This window comes from Megascapheus bottae, chromosome 8 (genome assembly GCF_031878675.1).
Source record: "Megascapheus bottae isolate mThoBot1 chromosome 8, mThoBot2.hap1, whole genome shotgun sequence".
In the NCBI taxonomy this organism is placed as follows: domain Eukaryota; kingdom Metazoa; phylum Chordata; class Mammalia; order Rodentia; family Geomyidae; genus Megascapheus; species Megascapheus bottae.
In genome coordinates, this window is record NC_143516.1 from 29,131,139 (window position 1) to 29,152,041 (window position 20,903).

Below are 20,903 nucleotides of genomic sequence, written 5' to 3' on the forward strand. Positions count from 1 at the left end.
TTTGGGTGGGTCATGGTGCTTGAACTCAGCCTGGGCACTGTCCCTAAGCTCTTCAGCTCAAGGCTACTGCCCTACCCATGAGCCAAGCCGCACTTTTTGTTTTCTAGGGGTTAACTGGAGATAAGAGTCTCAGATCCTTTTGTGCCCAGGCTGGCTTTGAACCTCAGATCTCAGCCTCCTGAGTAGCTAGGATTACAGGTGTGTGCCACTAGCACTCAGCTTCAATTGGAATTTATAAATATATATTTTATTTATTTACACATATTTGTATGTAGTTGCCTTAGAGGCACGGCAACTTTGGGAAGTTTAAAACTTGACTACTTTTCTACTTTATCCTTCCTCCCAATAAAGGAAAATGAGGTAGCTTTGTTTTTTGTTTTTGTTTTCTTGGCCTCTTCTATTTTCTATCCTTTCATTCTCCTACCAAAAATATTGAAGTTTCTCACTTCCCAGAGCCAAACTAAAAGCATATACTGTTAATTAAATCCATGGAATTACATTCAGAACCTGACCACATCTCATATCATATGCGATTACTAGACTAGCAAAAATTGCCATCATCTTTCCTCCAAATTATTCTACTTGGCTGCTCATTGTCTGTTTCTAACCTGTCATCATTTAAATCTTCCACAGGAAATAAAAGGCTTCTTATGTTTAAGCATTTTATTCATCTGCTCACCCTTTCAATGACTTCCTATCTCAATCAGAATAAAAGCTTTATTTTGGAATGCTTAACCTTTAGATGATATAATACACTTATAATTTGGGTCGCTGGAAAATGATAGATTCTCTACAAATCTAAAGCATTTTTTAAGTTTGAAAAGCACAGCTCTAAAATTGAATTACATGTTGATGAAAATCAGGTAAATTTTATAATACTAACTTTTTAGATCATCTCTTCAATCAGATCTTAAAGCATATTCTTACATTTTCAAAGTGATTTCCAAAAATTTAGAAAAACTATCTTTGAAAATCCCTTACCTTTCTATTCGCTTCAATTTTAGTATTTGATCTCTCATTTTCCATGCTTTAAAAATGTTGGAAGATGCAATAAAAAGATTTCTTGTTATTGCTAAAGATTTACAGATTTAAAAAATTATGATACTAATATGTGTAATAAAGATAAATCTAATTGAATGAAGCTTGCACTTGACATAATCACTGCCTTACAAAGTATATGTTTTTCATTGTATAACTTCAATTTTAATAAATAGAACAATGAGTATTTATTTAGTCACGAACATTTTAGTTAATGGATAGAACTGTGCCAGTCCTGGGGCTTGAACACACAGTCTGGAAGCTGTGCCTGAGTACTTTTTAGTTAAAGCTAGTGTTCTCTTATTTAAGTCAAAGTTCTACTTGTCCTTGGACTTTCTCAAGGCTAGAGCTCTACCACTTGAGCCTCAGCACCACTTCTGGCTTTTTGCTATGTATGTGGGGTACCGAGGAATCGAACCCGGGTCTTCATGCGTGCTAGGCAAGCACTTTAACCACTAGGCCAAACTCCCGGCCCCAATCTCATAGACTTTCACACCAAGGTTAGCTTTGAATTTTTCTGCTCAGATCTCAACCTCCTGAGTGTTTAGGATTACAGACAAGAGCTATAATTTCTATTTGTAATTGAGACTATTACAGCATAGCATTTTCTATTTTGATGCTAATATTATAACCAATATGTATTTAGATTTTAGAAATCGATATATTCGTTGTGTCAAAAGAAAAAATATGAAAAATAGAAACCAGATTTTCTTAGCTTCGTTTGGAATGACTGTGAACCTTCTGTTTTGTTCATTACTTTCAGCAAGCTCCATTGCCAGGATCGGGTCAGATCCTCTCAAACTTGTACATGACGCTGTGGAGGAAACCACAGACTGGGTCTATGGCTTCTTTTCTTTGTTGTCTGACATCATCTCATCTGAGGCTGAAGACGAAGATGAAGATGGGGATGAGGACATTGATAAAGGTACTGGGGATATGGAGTCATGTCGCGCTGTTAGGACCAGTAGTAGATATACGTGATAGCGATTTGCTTAGGCTTTAGCCAAAGGAACATTTAGATAAGAATGAATCAATATATTTCTGAATGCTAAAGTATTTTAGTAGACTTCCAAATAGACTAAATTGATCTCTACTTGGTTTTCATGTCATAATTTATATGCCATTATGGCAAAAATGTCAAAATCTGATGCTACTATTATGGTAGCATTAGTACAAAGAATCTTATTATACATACCTACAAGACCATAATAGACACTCATATTTCTATATTTCTCTGAGAAAATATTGTGACTATTTTAAAGTTTATCTCCAGGAAGATTGAAATAAAAATACTGAAACTAGAAACATACATTCTTTATAACCTAAGCTTTTTTCACTGCAAACAGCAGGAAACTATCTAATTAAGGGCAAAATTTAAGCAGTCAATTTATTGAACCTAATGGAAGTATAGACTGGAAGGACCCATTCTAAATGTCACAATAATTATTCAGCTCTCCCATTATATATTAATGAATAAAAGGAAAAGAGAAAGTAAACTAATATATAAGCTTTCACTGAATGGATATTGAAAGGAAAAAGCACAGTGATTCTTTTGGTTAAATGCCATATTTTAGGGTCAATTTTAGTCACCAGAAATTATGTATTCAGACTTGGCTAACAGAGTAGCTCTTATAGTAAGAGGCCACTTCTATTATTTTGCCTGAATTTACATTTGGTTTAGCCCCATGACAAGTCTTGATAAGGAATTGAAATTATTATGATATGTGATCGATAATGTATAATTTGGACCACTGCCATAATTTTATTGAACTCACAGAAATAAAGCTACCTGAAATAAATGTACATAAACAAAGTTAATAGTTCAGAATTTGGGAAGCAAAATAAAAGAACTATGACTGTCAGAGAAGGTGATTTTTAAGAGCGATTGAAAGAAAATGCACAAATAGCTATATTATCCCATGCCAAGAAGCTTTTCCAATTTAATGCTTTTTACTTCATTTAGGAGAAATAGAAGAGACTCCTTTGAAAAAAAAAAGGTTGGTTGTTTTCACCTTTAAAAATATTTCTTTTCCTTGTAATAACTGATTTTCAGCATGATTCAATATATTTAACTTGTTTTGTTGCTTTAATTTTATTTTTAATTACAGAAGTTTTATTTAATAACAGCATCAAGTTTTTTTATTGTATTTAATAAAAGGGTAACATGATATTTGCCAGATAGAAGGTGCATTAATTCACATACATTGATACCCTTCCACATGTCTTGGTCCCATTACCCTCCCCCCCACCCCCCTCTTGGTTTTCCCCCTCTTCCCTGTCCAATTTCAAGTAACCAAATACAAATGTATCCAATATATCAGATAACAAAGTGAGATATTGTGTCAATATGAGATAACAAAGGAACAGCAAAACAGATGAGATAACATAGCACATTAAGAACAGCAATCATTCATTATATGGCTTTTGTTTCAATATCCTAGAGGTCCATTCAATTAGCTTCATATTATATGGCCTTATGTATCAAGTTTTTGCTCTATTGCAGATCTCTGCTAGTAGAGCCCAAGGTTTCTACAGGTTATGATGAATGAGGGAAACCATTGAGCCTAAGTTCCTTTGAGTCTGGCTTACTTCACTTAATATGATTTTTTCTAAGTCTTTCCATTTCCTAACAAATGGGGCGATGTCGTTTTTTCTGACAGCTGCATAGAATTCCATTGTGTACAAATACCACATCTTGTTGATCCACTCATCAACTGAGGGACATCTGGGTTGGTTCCATATCTTTGCTATGGTGAATAATGCTAACAGCATCAAGTTTTATACTCAGTATCTTCTGATGAAGCAGACCCTACTATTTTTCTGTCGATTATTTATCAGATTCCTTCCTCAGTAGACAGTGCACATCCATCTATACCCAGGGCAGTGACAGCAGGGATTATACAAAAGAAAGCAAGGTTATGGGACTGTGGAAATAGAACAGAAAAAAGAAGATGTTCATTAGCTTTGCTCACACCTTGTCATGATTTATAGAGTTTACCTTCCTTTCTTATTTCTGTTTTTTCTTTTATTGTCAGTATTATTTTGCACTGCAGGTGATATTGATGGTACACAATACCTGGTATTGTGGGGCATAATTACAGACACAGCATTTCATAGCCAGTCATGTGTTATTCCCCAGGAGAGGCGTTTCCTGAGTGAGGGGTGGGCTTGGATGTGGTGTGGTGGAATTCCTTGCAGGAAGACCTCCTAAAGTCTTCAGTGATTTAGTGTGGTCTACTTGATCCAAAAGTGGAAAACAATGCACCTTAGGAGAAAGGGGTCCACCTTAAGGTATGGCTGGGAGTGTGGCCTAGTGATAGAGTGCTTGCCTAGAGAGCTTGTGTGAAGCCCTGGGTTCATTTCCTTGGTACTACATACTTAGAAAAAGCCAGAAATAGTACTGTGGCTCCAGTGGTGGAGTGCTAGTCGTGAAAAAGCTCACAGACAGTGCTGGCACTGGGAAGACTGGCAAAAAAATTAATAAATAAATAAAAAGTGCAGCAGAAAAGAGTTGAATTAGTGAGGTACACATAAGAACACCATTAAGTGAATATGTATATGAAGCATTATGAGAAGAAAGAAAGTGCTTCCTGTTCCAGGAAATCATGATGAGACCCCAAGGATTTATACTAATGAGGCCACCAAGATCTCAAAGGCATTAAATTTGTCTAAACATATAGAATATAAATAAGTTTTTATGGTTTACTTCCAGTGGATAGTGATTAGAACTTTAAGCTAACGTGCTTAAAACTTACTAGTCCTTGCTGTGAAATAACGGCTCATGATTATGTGTACTTCAGTTGGAAGTAGAAGAGGATGACAGAGATAAATGGAAATTTTCTCATTCATGACTTGAATACTCAGAGTATCGTAAAGTCATATTCCCCATAAAATGACATCCACCGTTTAATAAATAATATTTTCCTTATTTGAATTTTATTTCATTTTTAAAAAAATTAGCACTTATGTAATGTAATGTTTAAGATAATTTGAAATCCTACAAAGATGCAAAAAATTGCATTAATCTATCAAAGAACCATAAAACAAATATATTCAATAGTTTTCAGGATATATTTGTATATATGTAAATATATATTAATGTTAGCATTCTGACATGAGGATCCTCAGTCAAAACAATCATAGTTGAACACCACGCATTCCAAATGTCTTGATGAGTTTCATAACCAAAACTAGGAACAGAATTGAGTTAAAATCATTTGATCATGTCTTTTAAACAATATTATTTAAAAAGCTACAAGAAAAGAGATTTAAGGAAATTTCTTATGTATGTATACAAGCTAAATAATTATTAATATTAGTTGAAAGGTCATTAAGGATATATGTTTCATTGCAAGCATTATTTTTACATCTAAGCATATTTTCTACAGTGATAGTCAACGTGAATTTTAAGTCATGTAATAGTTTGTAAAATATTTTTCATACAAAGTCTGCTTTAAAATTTAACTTAAAAATTTATTGTCAGGGCAACGTATAGAGGGGTTACAGTTACATTTTTTTACTTTTTCTTCTCTTCTTTTCCTTAATATAAGTTACATTTTTAAGGTAGTGAATTTTTAAGTTTTTGACTATTGTTACCCTATGATGTTTTTCCACTCTTCCTCCTTAACCTGTCCTTTGTCTCATGATCTCATTTTCACCCTTCTATTCCCTAAATCAAATTAACAAATAAATGTGTATATACAATACATGAGTTACCAAAGTCAGATACAGAAAAATAGAGGATGAACCATAGGGGAAAACAAAAGAATAAAGAAGTAACTTCACATAATATATTAAAAAAAGCAACCACAAATATTTACATACAGTAGAATTCTTATGCTGCCATCAGAAAATTTTACTTTTACCATCATTATTGGTAAGTATTTTATTGATTAATTCTATTTCATCAGATGTAATTTTGTGTGGTTTATACTTATTTAATTTTGGTTTAAGATGTATCTTTATAATCTACAATACTAATCTCTTAGAACATTTTTCTCCAGTGTAAGTGATTTTAAAACTCATTTAAATTCATACGCATTCACTGTTTAGTCATTTTATATTACCTAATTTATCTTGTGAGAATATACTTTACTCAACTCTTTTGTGTGTACTGAAGGCATTTAATTCAAATGAACTAAAATTTTAGATTTATTTTCCAAGTTATTACTGTTATCCAACAAAAGATCTAGCCACTTTTTATTTATGGGTCAAGATAGCAGGTCTAACTTGATGTGGAATAATGGTCCAGTCAGCTAAACTCAGGGTCACAGAATTGATTATTAAACAGGTTATTAATATGGATGAATAGAGTCTGTGACTCTATTGTTATATATAAATATAGCTTTAGGGTATTACATAGACCTAGTGTTTTTTTCATTGCTATGAATATTTATTTTCAACTTGTCATTTTTAAACTATGAATTTCTACAACAAAACTCTCCATAATATGTGACTATGACATACAAACCCTCAGCCTAATTTTAATTATGCTCTAAAATCTAAGTGCCAGTGATTATATATAGAGATTCCCTTCTTGAATACTTGTTTGTTAAACATGTCATTTGAAATATGATATAAAAATCAATGTTAATAAATTATTTAATAAAACAACTCTCTTTAAAGTGTCCAAATCACAGAACCATTAGAAAATATCATATTTCTATCATGTAATTATCTAAAAGTTTTAACTAAGCATATCAAATAATTTTGTAAATGTCATTTCTGGGTCAGTTTTTATGCTGCGGACAGGTGGGCATTTTGATTTTCTGGAATGGTCCTATGAGCAATATTCCTCCACCAACTTTTAGATCATGGATATATTAAACTAATTCTCTAAGTTGTATACAAATATGCATAGTTTTAAAGAATCAAATGCCTATATGTTTTCTAAAATTTATCTTCCTAAAAACATACCCAAATTTATAGTACTTTTATTTTTACTTCTAAGATAAAGACGAAGTTTACATATTTTCAAATTTCTAGAATGCCAACCAGAAATGATGCTAAACTAACAGGTCTCTGACTCTGTCTCATTTGTGTAGCTGCTAAGCAAGAGGCTATCACTCACCATATCACAATAGGGACTATTATGAAAAATATCATTGTCCAGGAACCTGTGGCACATGGCTATAATCCTAGCTACTCAGGAGTCTGAGACAGAGTTGAGGTTTATTGTTCAAATCCAGCCTGGGCAAGAAAGTCCATGAGAATCTTATCTCCATTTAATTACCAAAGGCCAGAAGTGGTAGTATCAAAATTTCAATAAGTTTTCAATGTATTTATTATTAGATGTTTACCCACCCCAAATTTAATGGAATGTAGCAATGTTGTTTTTGAATGACATTTACAATAACCTTTAAATTTCTTCACTTATAATTCTTTCACATGCAATTAAAATTTGAATCTTGTCTTTCAATTTTGTGTTGAGAGGGAGATGCAATTTTCCAAAATTTTCTAAGAAACATAAATAAAGCAGACTGGAAATGGCTATAGCAATCAAGAAACATTTTGCATCCTGGATGACCCTAGGTTTGTGAATAAGAACAAAACACTAGTACCTCAGATTCTACCACAGAGTGTGTTCTTCCTTTGTCAGCATTAGAGAATACTAAATTTGATCACTTCTGGCGTTAAACTCAATCAGCAAATTTATGTTTCAGGCAGTGCTTTTCAAATATTTCCTAAATGATGAGCAATGTGCAAAGTGATAGAGATCTTGTATGTCTTTATTTACAATATGAAATTTCTTAAATAAACACTTTACCTAAATCTAGTAAGAGAATCATAAATGATTGAAAGGTGGCTTTCATGTGACATTGAAAATAAAGATAATTATTCCTTACTAATATCTTGATTAACATAGCATAGCTTGGAATAGGCACAGCAATCACAAGTGATTGAAATACAACTTACTTAGTAAACTGCCTTGAAATGATCATGTTGAACCATTTGCTGAACAGATAAACAATTGACTTAGGGCAATTTTAGCCTTTCAGGGTGAGCAATAATGATGGCAAATCTTTATATAGTTATCAGATCCATACTGAATTGAAAGAGTATGCAAATATGAATAATGACTAATGGTGATATTGAAATAAGTTTATCTTGGGATAATAAAATATTTTTAATATATTAAATTATTAGTACATGCTGGACATAATAAAGCCATGCCCAATGACACTGATGCTATACATATTCTGACACATACAGAGAGAGAGAAAGGGAGAGAGAGAGAGTAAACTCAGTAGGCTTTAAAAAGTTAGATATATATATGTCTGTTAAGTGTAGACATCTTTGTAATTTTCTGTATTTTCAACAACAAGATATTGGTTTATAACAAAAACACACTTTTTGTATTTTTTATATTAATATTCAATGCTTCACTAACTTTCCTGACTTGTCAGATTAGGTAAACATTCATAGAAAGTATAATTCTCTAGCAGGTATGTAGCTTTAAAACTATTTTTACTAAAACTTCTAAGTACAATATAATGGATATTCTTATCTCATTTTTACAGTTTATTCTTACTTAAACCTTCATCTACAGTAAGTCTGTATATTATAAGAATTTAATCATTATAGTATCTGTGTCCTCTCAAATATGTACTTTCAGAAGATAAGGATAATTTCTTAATAAGAAATTGTATTTTATAATGCTTTCTCCTGAGATCTAACTTTAAAGTGATAAAAGAATAGCAGTACTGTATTGATTCAGAGCTAGCACGCCCAAAATTTTTCTGTGGTTTTTGCTGTACTTAGGGATACAACCCAGGTTTTATACGTGTTAGGAAATCACTATTAATGGAACTATACCCATATGCAAAATACTCAGGTTTTTTGTTTCTTTGTTTCCTGAAAAGGTGGCCTTCAGTTTTACTTTCACAAGTTGTAGATTTATCTTTTGCCTTTGAGGACAGCATAGGGAACCACTTTATCCTCTGCGTCCGGGTACTTGTCTGTCAGAATGAGGAACTGTCCTCGTGCCTGATATTCTGTGTCTTGACACATGCTGATGAGAGAGAAGCGGACTACTCTACTCAGAGCAAACAAATCACATTATCTGTACAGTCATGCATTTGAATTCCTCTAAATGCCGCAGGTTAAAAGAGAGGGGGAAAAAGACGCTCACTGAATTTGCACTTAGTTCTCTCATTGTGTACTTTGCTTACTTTATTGAAATCCATAATAGTTTCCTGCAGTTTGAGTGAATGAGGAAGAGCTAGGCAATCTCTGCATCATAAATATTCAAGGTTTTAGGATTAGACCATTCATAGGGCTGCAGTATGTCCTTGGTTGTAAGATGGATGAGCATGTTTGCATGCCAGAACTTCCATTGTATCTGTCTTTACTGGCAGCTTCTGTGGCTTAAATCAGGCTGAACATTAAGTGTCTGGAAAATAAGAATGCTTAGATAAAGAAGGAAGAATAGACAAGTGACAGCTAAACTTTTAAAAATACATAGCCTCTGAATGCTGGCTACTAGGGAAGGGTCTAGTAACAGTGTGAAGTAGATACATTTATCTTTGCATTTCTCCTTAGACTTCCTTAGATAAGTCTACACCAAATTTCAATAATTGCTCTCAAACAACAAGAAGAACTTACTATCCTAACTGCTCCCTGTCTCTCACCCCAGACAATGGATCTACTACTCTAGGAGACAGAGTCCAGAGGGAGCTGAGGGCAGGCTTGAAGGCAGCCAGAGACAGAGAAAGCTGGGAGAATTGGAGGCAAAAGAAGATCTCATCATCTGTAGGATGATAAAGGATTTGATGGATGAGCTCCATTCATCAAATTCAAACCATGGCTTTAATTACAATTATTTTGTTCTCATGAGGACAAAACCCAAGTCAAACTGGTTCCATAGAGAGAAGACTTTGTTTTGTCCAAGAAACAGAAAGATATGAAACAGACTTGGCTCCAGGGACAGCTTGATGTAGGTGCATGTATAATCATGTACTCAGTTTTTTTTTTTAACCTCAGCCTGGGTGTTCCTGTTTCATTCTCTTCCTTCTTCAAGCAGCTTTTCTTTCTTCTTGGTAAATCTGGTCACCCAAATCCGGAAGCTAAAGTTATTTTACCTAGTGACCCATGAAAAGGAACAGCTCTTTTCAAAAATGTTTCTGTTTAAACACTCAGCTGAATTTCAGTGACTTGGACAAAATAGCATACCACTGCTGGAAATAATCAGTTGGCCAAAAAAGCTACAGTGTGCAATTTGTCAGAAACTGCTTAATGGATCTATCCTGGTAACTAAAGAGGTAGCCTCAGCCACAGTTCTGTCACTAAGTTGGGAATCTCAAACATTATACTAATATTACAAGTCAAGTATGGATTGTACCACAAATGTGAGACAGACTCACAACTATTGTTTGTAATTTCAAATCTCCCCTCTCAGACAGGATGTTGGAATCTCAAGGGTAGACCAATTACAGAGGAAGCAGGAGAAAGAAGGTAGATTGGGGTGGTGAACAATGCATGCTTATGGAATTTCTTTCATGAATGATGAAAATGTTCTATGTTTGGTTGTGGTGATGTTTTTGCAACTCTGAGAACAAGCAGAAAACATTAGATTGCACATTTTAAATAAGTTGAATGATAGGTGAGGTATACCTAAATAAAACTATTTCAGTATATAAGCTATTTAATATAACTAAGCATACAAATTAGTCATCCCCTTATAAGAGCATTTTTTAAAATCTCAACAATGTGTTTCTAAATAGTAAGCAAGGTAAGAGCAAGTGCAACTCCAAAGGCTAATTCATAGAAAAGGGTATTTGATATATTTTTACACTACTTGAAAATAAGTGAATGCCTCTAACTTTTTGTTTGTATAGGATGACTATTGTACATAAATGTACTGTAAAAAAAACAGAGAGAGAGGGGGAAATAGGGCGTGGGCATGGTGACAGGTGTCTATAATCCCAGATTAAACAATTACAATGAACAAAAAATTAGCAAGACCCACCTCAACAAGCAAAATATGTGGGAAACATCTGTAGTTCTAGCGCTAATGGTTGCTAGGTAGGAGAAAAGAAAGAGAGAGAGAATGAGGGGGAAAGAGAGAGAGAGAGAGAGAGAGAGAGAGAGAGAGAGAGAGAGAGAGAGAGAGAGAGAGAGAGAGAGAGAGAGAGAGAGAGAGGAGAGATAGGGAAAAGAGGGAGGGAAGGAAAGGAGAGAAAGAGAGAGAGACACACAGAGAGACAGGCACACACACACACACACACAGAGACAGAGACAGAGAGAGAGATAGACAGAGAGAGAAAAGGGGGAGGGAGGGAAAAATAACACATATCTGTAACAAAATAAATAACTAAAAGCAAAATTGTCCCGAATCCTGGTAAGGCAAGATCCTAAGTTCAAAGAGCTGTATAAACAATCCAGAAAGAGGGCTGGGAGTTTGGCCTAGTGGTAGAGTGTTTGCCCAGCAGGAACGAACACCGGGGTTTGATTCCTGGGTACCACATATATAGCAAAAAGCCGGTAGTGGTGCTGAGGCTCAAGTGGTAGAGTTCTAGCCATGAGAAAGTCCAAGGCCAGTGCTCAGGCCCTGAGCTCCAGCCCAGGACTGGCAAAAAAAAAATCCAGAAAGAAAAGAAAAAAAATGAATGACAAAGTACTAACTAAGCTAATGTCACATTGAGCTGGATCATTGAAGTATACATAATTAACATTCCTCAATCAAAGTAGTAATATTGTTCAAGATTCATTGTACTCATGAACTGACCGGTTTGACTGAAACTCCTTTGTACAACTACTTCATGATCATAAAAAAATCAAATAGAAAATTCATAATAAAATTCTCAAGAAAACTGAAGTTAAATACATAATTTTCTTCAGCAGATTATATCAAAATTTGAAACATGATTGAGATAAACTTCAGCAAACAGAGTGAGGAGGTTCTGGGTTAGGATCTTCTGTAGATCCTGTGACCTTTTCTGGGTCAGCCAGTTAACCTCAGTACCTTCCAATCTTCCATCTGTAAAACATAGACACTGGATTTACTGACATCTGCATCCTTTTGAGCTATCATGCTTCGTGTTGCGATTGAGTCATGATGTTAAGACTATTATTACTTATCCAGAATTTCATTTGTACTCTATCCATTTTTAAAATTTTATTGTCGGGATAATGCATAGAGAGGTTACAGTTACGTTTGTCAGGTAGTAGGTGTATTACTTCTCACACATTGGTGCCCTTTCTTATGTTTTGTCCGTGTTTCCTTTCCCCTCCCCTTTCTAATCATCTTGTTTTCCTCCTTCCCTTTCCTATTTCAAATAAACAAATAAACGTATATATAATATGCCAGGTAGCAAAGTCAGATACAGTAACAACATGAGGTTACCATAAGGGAAAAAAAGAGAAGAGAAATAACAAGTATTCTATTCTTACAACTCAAACAACTCAGGGATGAGCAACCTTGACATGAGCTGGGGGCTGTCTGCAAATGGAGCCCGTGCAAACACGTACCATCACTAAGACACAATCTGCATTTTAAGATCTCCAGGAGATTCATATGCACATGAAAATTTGAGAGGCATTGAGCTAGACAGTAATTCCCACTTCCAACTGTGGCTCTGAAATCATCTGAGAGCTTATCTAAATTGCAGATCCTCTGTCTCCTCAGCATGAAAGACCCATTGATTAGGTTTGCAGCTCTGGAATAGGTTTTAAATCTCCTGAGAAGGCTCTGATGAACAGCACATTGATCTTGTCTAGTGTATCATCAAGTTTGATGCACAAACCCTAACTGCAGCCAAAGCTTCATCTGTAACTGAAAACTCCCTGGTAATTATTTAATAAAAGATATTACTTGAAATCACTTCCACCTGTCTGGTTCATGTTCACTTGGGAAATTATATTTTACTTTATAGGTAAAGAAAATAAAATCTAAAATGGAAAAATAGCTCACCTAAGTGTTATAGAGTTGCAAAAAATTTCTTCCCCCCCAAAAAATAAAACAACAACAAAAAATGAGAAAGTGGTGCTATGGATCAAAGTGGTAGAGTACTGGCCTTGAGCTGAAGAGCTTGGGGACAGCACATAGTCCCAGAATTCAAGCCTCATGACCAACAAAAACAATAAATAAACAAATAAACACACTAAGGATTTCACATTTATGAGGTTAAACATTCCTGTAGGAATTTATCCTATGTTATCTGCCTCACACCATATCCACAGTCTTGTTACATAAATGTAAACAATAGGTGTTTCAAAGAAAAGAACACTGCCATTTTCACACATTTTATTCATGGCTAACAGTGCACTTGGTTGAAAAATATTAGTCAAGATGATGGATAATGTATCAGTAAATGCAGATACCTGAATTTATTTGGTATATTTGTCTAAAATATTGAGAGTTCTATCACATTATTATTTAATTAGACACTAAAATTAATATATTTGTCAGTCCTTTAATTAATTTGTCAGTCATAATTATTTTTTGTGTTCTAATGACAATTAGCAAAATCATACAAATAGCCACTGTGTTCAAATGTGTAATTTAAAATGTTAATAGTAAAAAAGAAAATTAAAAGACCTTTTTATGTTACCTCATTCTTTTAAGATATCTAGAGAAAACAAAGATGAAAGGCATTCTTTGAAATCCACAGCCCACATAATAATTTAATAAAGTGAGTTGTCATTTTGAATCAGGAGATAGTTGCCTTGGTGACAGAGATTATCGTTTTAACTTGCTGTTTCTGTCATATATTGATTACATTTTGAATTTATTAATAGAGCAACACATCAATAGATAAAAATACTTGCTTTAAACTGGCCAGTATATTTAAGACAAAATTATAAAGTACTCAACAATGAGCTTTGTTATGATAATAGATAAGAGCTGTTTGTTGTAAAGAAAAATACACGTAATAAAACAAAGTGACCTAGGGGGAACTAACTATGAAATAAGTTAATTTTTTAGAAGTCATTCATTGTCCTTTTTCATCACTTCCCCTCTCTATTGTTGCTTCCACTATCCTGCACAAAGTTTTTTGCCCATCACCACCTTTCTTCCCAGGGTGCAAGTAAGTAGAAGGCACACTCAGTTTATTGAAAATATCTGAAGACATAATCAATGGTTGCCATTGCCACTGTGGTAAACATAGGACTAAGATAAATACCTTCTGACAGAAATTACTGGAGTGAATTTTCAATGCAAATTTGGAAACACTGGGGATTCTGACTGTTATGTGTACATTTAATGTATAATTAGTACATATAATACACCAAGTGAACACACTGAAAATTCCAGTTTGGGAAACTGCAGGTTCAGTAATGTCCGTACTTATATTCACAGATGTCCACCAACAGCAAACTTGCCAAACCTCAAATTGTATTGCAAATCTATCTATCTATCTATCTATCTATCTATCTATCTATCTATCTATCTATCTATCTACCTACCTACCTACCTACCTATATCTGTGTATATATACATCACATACCATAAATACATAAACAGTAAATGAAAGGAATGCAGACATCATTGTAATTAGTCTAATCATTAACAGGAAATGCTAGATGAATGTAACAATAGCAAAAAGTGAATGAAGGAAAAGGAAAATTGAAGGAATACATTTTTGATTCATTTACTTTGTTATTATAGAAGTGATGTGTAGAAGGATTACAATTACATGAGTCAGGTAAAGACTACATTGAAGAATACATATTTTGTCCACTTTGTTTGCCAGTCCTGGAGCTTGAACTCAGGGCCTGAGCACTGTCCTTAGGTTTTTCCCAAGGGCAGTGCTCTACTCTTAAGTTCCAGCCCCACGCCTGAATTTTTCTGTCTATGTGGTACTGAGGAACAAAATTCAGGCCTTCATGCATGTTAGGCATGCAGTCTACCATTAGGCCATGCTCCTGATCCCTTGTCTACTTTCTTTAAGCCATAAGAAGTAGTAATCCAGATGAAGTAGCATATTCTACTTTTAAAACTTGCCCCTAATTTTTTTCCACTGAAACAATAATGATAAATGTATACATTTTATTATAGTGTGATGCACTCATTTGTTACCTATGCTTCTATATTTGCAGTTGGCCTACATACTCATAAGTAATAAATTAGCTTAAAAGAGGTGAATATTTTTCTCCTCTTACTTTTCATTAGAATTGAACAGTGCACTCTGCTAGAAAGAAAATTAACAATATGACAGAGTATGAGAAATACAGTAGTCTGAATATAATTTGGTATATTTTAATAAACATCTATGATACATTAATGTACTGAGAAATATTCATGCTGTCCTCAATTTGACCATCATTTAGCTTCTCAGTGTTCCAAAGAAAAAGGATTAAAGAAAACATCTGAGTAATATGAAAACTTTTGTGGCTTTAAAATACCCTTCAGATATATTATTTCATCAAACAGAAATTTCTTCAAGTTTTCTCACCATTTCATAAAAATCAAAACAAGATTTATTTTCTGTATTTCTAGGAATCACAGAGCCTCATTCATGGCAGCAAGGGCTCTATTCCACTATGTTTTATCTATAGCTCTAAAATTACTCTTCAAAGTCTATTTCTTATATATTTGCCGTTACATTCAATTTTGTAGTTATGCCCAGTTGTAAAGAGCAGGTAAGAAATAATCTACCATCTCCCAACCCTTTTACTCTTAAGTGTGCTCAAATGGTTACTTATTTCAAATTTAAGTTGCCTTTTAAGCATTTAAGATTACTCTCATATCTGAATTGAAATACTTTTATCTCTGTTCCTTCTAAATCACAAAATGCTTAGGATTTTCCAGTTGTAAAAATAGCTTTGATTCCAATGATCATCAGGTGAGACTTAACATCTTCCAGAGACATTGGTTTTTTGGCTTTTATCTATTTCCAAAACACCTCTATTCGGAGGCAGATAATGATTGTCCTTTGCTCTGTCACTTGTGTTCAGATTTGGTTCAAGTTTAAATACTCAGCTCTTTAAAGAGTAATTTTTTTGAGTAATTTCTGTTGCTTGTGGGTATTAAACCATAGGCCTTGGTGTTGTCCCTGTGCTCTTTGGCTCCAAGTTAGCCCTCTATCACTCTGAGTCACAGCTCCACTTCTGTTTTTCTGGTGGTTAATTGAAGGTTAAGTGTACCATGGACTTTTCCTGCCTGGGCTGGCTTTGAACCACAGTTCTCAGATCTCAGCCTCCTGAGTAGTTAGGATTACAGGCATGAGCTGCTAGGGCACAGCTTAAAGACTAGTGTTTAAATACAGTTTTTTGTACATTGTTTTCATGTTACAGGAAGCATAGAAAAATTATTACAATTAAGTGCTAGTATTACCATCACTAACTTTGAAACTTTTTGAAGCCTCTGAAAAACATAGGGTAATAAGTGCTTTATAGTATGTCTTTGTTTCTGGATGGTTGGGTAAATGCCAAGTAAGGTCATAGGGGAGCTCTATGTTTAGCCTTTTGAGGCACTCCCATACTGCTTTCCATAGTGGTAGAAGGAGTTTGCACTCCCACCAACAGTGTAGTAGTGATCCCTCCTGGCCACATCCCCTCCAGCATCTGTTGTTATTAGTTTTCCTGATCCTGGCCATTCTAACTGGAGTGAGGTGGAATCTTAGAGTTGTTTTGATTTGCATTTCTTTTATGACCAGAGATGTTGAGCATTTCTTCATGTGTCTATAGGCCATTTTCGTTTCTTCTTCAGAGAAGACTCTAAGTCGTTGGCCCATCTTTTAATGGGATAGTTGTTACTTTGGAGATTAGTATTGGAGTGATTCAATTTTTTGAGCTGTTGATATATTTTAGATATGAGGCCTTTGTCCGCTGTATGGTTGGTGAAGATCTTCTCCCACTCTGTAGGCTTCCTAATTAATTTACTAGCTATGTCCTTTGCCATACAAAAGCTCTGCAGTTTAATGCAGTCCCACTTATCCAGCCTTTCTCTGAGTTGTTGTGATCCTTGGTCCTTATTAAGAAAGTTTTGACCTGTGCCAAGGAGGTCTAGTGTATCTGCTATTCCTTCTTGTAAAGTTTTCAGAGTGTCTGTTTTTACCTCCAGGTCTTTGATCCATTTGGAGTTAATTCTAGTACAGGGTGACCAAGAAGGATCCAACTTTAGTTTTCTGCAGGTGCTTAACCAGTTCTGCCAGCACCACTTGTTGAAGAGGCTTTCTTCCATTCTATTTTTTTGGCTCCCTTGTCAAAGATTAGGTGGCCATAGGTTTGTGGTTTAATATCTGGGTCCTCAGTTCTATTCCATTGGTCTTCAGGCCTGTTCTTGTGCCAGTACTGAGCTGTTTTGATAATTGTAGCTCTGTAATAGAGTCTAAAGTTTGGTATTGAAATTTCTCCTGCGCTGTTCTTACTGCTAAGAAGTGTTTTTGCTATACGGGGTCTTTTATTATTCCATATGAAATTTTGGATTGCCTCTTCTATTTCTTTAAAGAATGACATTGGGATATTGATGGGTATTGCATTGAATTTGTAGATAGCCCTTGGCAAGATTGTCATTTTCATGATGTTGATTCTTCCAATCCAGGAACATGGGAGGTTTTTCCATTTCCTCAGTTCTGCTTTAATTTCCTTTTTCATTGCAGCACTATTTACCATAGCAAAGATATGGAACCAACATAGATGTCCCTCAGTTGATGAGTGGATCAACAAGATGTGGTATTTGTACACAATGGAATTCTATGCTGCTGTCAGAAAGAATGACATCGCCCCATTTGTTAGGAAATGGAAAGTCTTAGAAAAAAATCATATTAAGTGAAGTAAGCCAGACTCAAAGGAACTTAGGCTCAATGGTTTCCCTCATTTGTCATAATCAGTAGGAACCTTGGACTCTACTAGCAGAGATTTGCAATACAGCAAAACCTTGATACAAAAGGCCATATAGTAGGATGCTAAATGAAAGGATCTCTAGGATATAGAAACATAAGCCATATAATGAATGATTGTTGTTTTTAAGGTATTATGTTACCTCTCATCTCTTTTGCTGTCCCTTGGTTATCTCATATTGTTACAGTATCTCACTTTGTTACCTGATATATAAGATATATTTGTATTTGGTTATTTGAAATTGGATAAGGAACGGGGGAAAACAAGGTGAGTGGTGGGGGTGGGGGGGAGGAAAGGGAGACCAAGACACGTGAAAGGGTATCAATGTATGGGAATTAATGCACCATCTATCTGGCAAATATCATGTAACCCTTCTATTAATTACAATAAAAATATATGAAAAAATAAGTGCTTTATAAATTTCTCATTCGTAATGTACTATTTGAAGTTATTTCTTTTCTCTTTTTTCCCCCTTATGGTTTATCTCATGTTATTATTGTATCTAACTTTGTGGCCTGGTATATTGTATAACGTTTATTTGTTTGTTTGAAACAGGAAAGGGAGGGGGGAAAACAAGATGATTGGGAGGGGTTGAGGAGGAAAAGGAGTACAAAAACATGAGAGGGGTATCAATGTTCAGGATGTAATGTACCCACTATCTGATGAATGTAACTGTAACCCCTCTATACATTACCATGACAATAAAATATAATAAAAATAAATGACTTGAGGTCCAGGAGTTTGGCCTAGTGCTCACCTAGGGTACAGGAAGAACTGGGTTAGATTTCTCAGTACCACGTCCATTTGAAAAGATAGAAGTGGTGCTGTGGCTCAGTGGTAGAGCACTGGCCTTGAGAAAGCCAAGCCTCAGTGCTCAGGCCCTGAGTTCAAGCCCCAGAGCTGGCCAAAAAAAGTGATGTGAATTATTTAATTTTAACTATCCAGTCCTATACAAATGATCTTTTGCTGGCTCACTGGCAGCAACAAATTAGACATGGTCTCTGTATGAGAACACTGTCTATCTTAAGTCTAAATTGGTAACCTGCTGTCATTTCATGGCACAGGAGCCTGAATGGTCATCATTTCCCGGCTGATTTTCAAGGAGACAAGTTGGGACACCATGCATGGCATTTACTGGCTCCTTCTGATATCTGATAGCCACAGGCAGTGATGCCAGTGATGGAACCTTATCCCTAAGGAAACTATTACAGAGCTAGGAAACATGCAGAGCTATTTAATTTCTCCTTCAGTTTGGATCATGGAACACATTTCTTATACTTGGTTTGAGCTGCCAACATGCAATACCTCTACTCATTATGGAATGAAAAAAATTTATCTGAAATAAATCGCCAGATTTTCTAACAAATCTTACTCACATTTTTTTTCTTGTAGGTATGTGTGTGTGTGTGTGTGTGTGTGCGTGTGTTTAAATAAGTGATGAAGTACATCTGCCTACCAATGTTTATCTTCAGTTTTAGAATTAGTCCTTTTCCATGTGTTTATGGAGGGTTCATAGAAAATATTTACCCATTCCCCATCTTCCCTTTTCTTTAAGCCATGCTCTCTTTAGTTATTAATATAGATTTATTCCTACATGTTGTTCACTGTGATATTCCCATGCATAGATGACAGTGGATATTGATCATATCCACTCACCATTTTCCCAAACTACTGACTTTTCTAATTCCTAATCACTCTCTGAGTTTCAGATAAACATATACAGCTTCCATATGAGAAAGAACATGTGATATTTGTGTCTGAATTCATATAATGTCCAATTTCATCTATTTGACTGCTAGTGACAGGAATCCCTTTTGCTTTGTGTCTGACTAAATAGTCTATTGCTATCTCAAATGGTGGCATCAAGCACATCACTGAATGACAGGAATAGATTCTGATCAGTGTTCTTCAAAAATCTCAAGTTCCTCTTGTTTGTTTCCAAACTCTAGAATGGGCCTACATTCTATTACAATATTATAGTTACTCATTTAAGCCTTATCCAAGAGCATATACAGAACTATGAGCACACACACACACACACACACACACACACACATACACACACACACACACACACCATCTTGAAGCATTGCCAAAAGTACCTTTTAGGCAAAATGTACTCCATTGAGAATCTCGGCTCCAAAATAATTAGCCCACTAGTACTTTGTCACTGTCTACACTTGCATTGTCTAATGTCACACCTACTAGATGTTCATGTTGCATGTGCTTAGTCCAGTTGAGGGTTATGAACATGAGATAGGATCTAGGAATGCTGTTAAATAGTTTTGGAAAATCATAGTCTTACCCTCTCTTTCTGTGGCTCACTAATCTGAAAGTTAATAGTGCGAAGGCGAAAAAACAGTGCCATGAAGCAAATATTGGAGGTGTTACAGAAAGAGATAAGCAAAGCATTGAGAACGAGGGAAAGACTAGTCTACTGGTGATCTTACATTGCAATTTGGACAAGTGCTTTCATAGGTGTGGATGAGCGCTCTATATCTTTTGCCTATCTCTAGGCATATTTGAAGTCAGGGATGAGATGAAGGTTGATGAATGGAGCTGTGTATGTTAAAGTGACTGATAAGCAGTGAGAATTTAAGGAAGAAAATGTTGGTAGTGATGATTACCTGTTTAATAGCTGTCTTTGTTCTTTGTCTCCCCCCTGGTTGAACCAATACAACAATATTCACAAAACAATAGGTTGGAAATTGTCTTTACAATTTAGGAAGTCGGTTGAAGAAAAGGGAAAGTGGGAGAAAAACAAGGAAGGAAGTATGAATGTTTGACAAGAAATGTACTCATTACCTTACTATGTAACTGTAACCATGCTCTGTATCACCCTGACAATAAAATTTAATTTAAAAAGACTGTCTTTTCTGAAGATATGTAGGTTTTGCTTATAGCAGATTCTGAGAAGATCGCAAAAATACAAACTCAAATTTAAAAAGAAAAATTTAAATCCATGCGGTTACTAGTGTCATCTCAGAACATCTGTGGGATAAAGTTATGATAAATAGATACATATCATTAACATTTTGCTATGATGAAACATAATATTTTAAGATTAAGTCACTTTTCAG

The 20,903-nt window shown here is 35.0% G+C and overlaps 1 protein-coding gene across 1 annotated transcript in view; it reads left to right on the plus strand.

Annotated features, from left to right (window-relative positions):
- Window positions 1-20,903, plus strand: part of Trdn (triadin) — a 59,731-nt gene that overhangs the window by 20,309 nt on the left and 18,519 nt on the right. Inside the window, exons 2-3 of the mRNA XM_090337752.1 lie at window positions 1,802-1,963; window positions 3,002-3,039. Coding sequence (XP_090193878.1) covers window positions 1,802-1,963; window positions 3,002-3,039 — 200 coding nt within the window. The remainder of the gene's footprint in view (window positions 1-1,801; window positions 1,964-3,001; window positions 3,040-20,903) is intronic.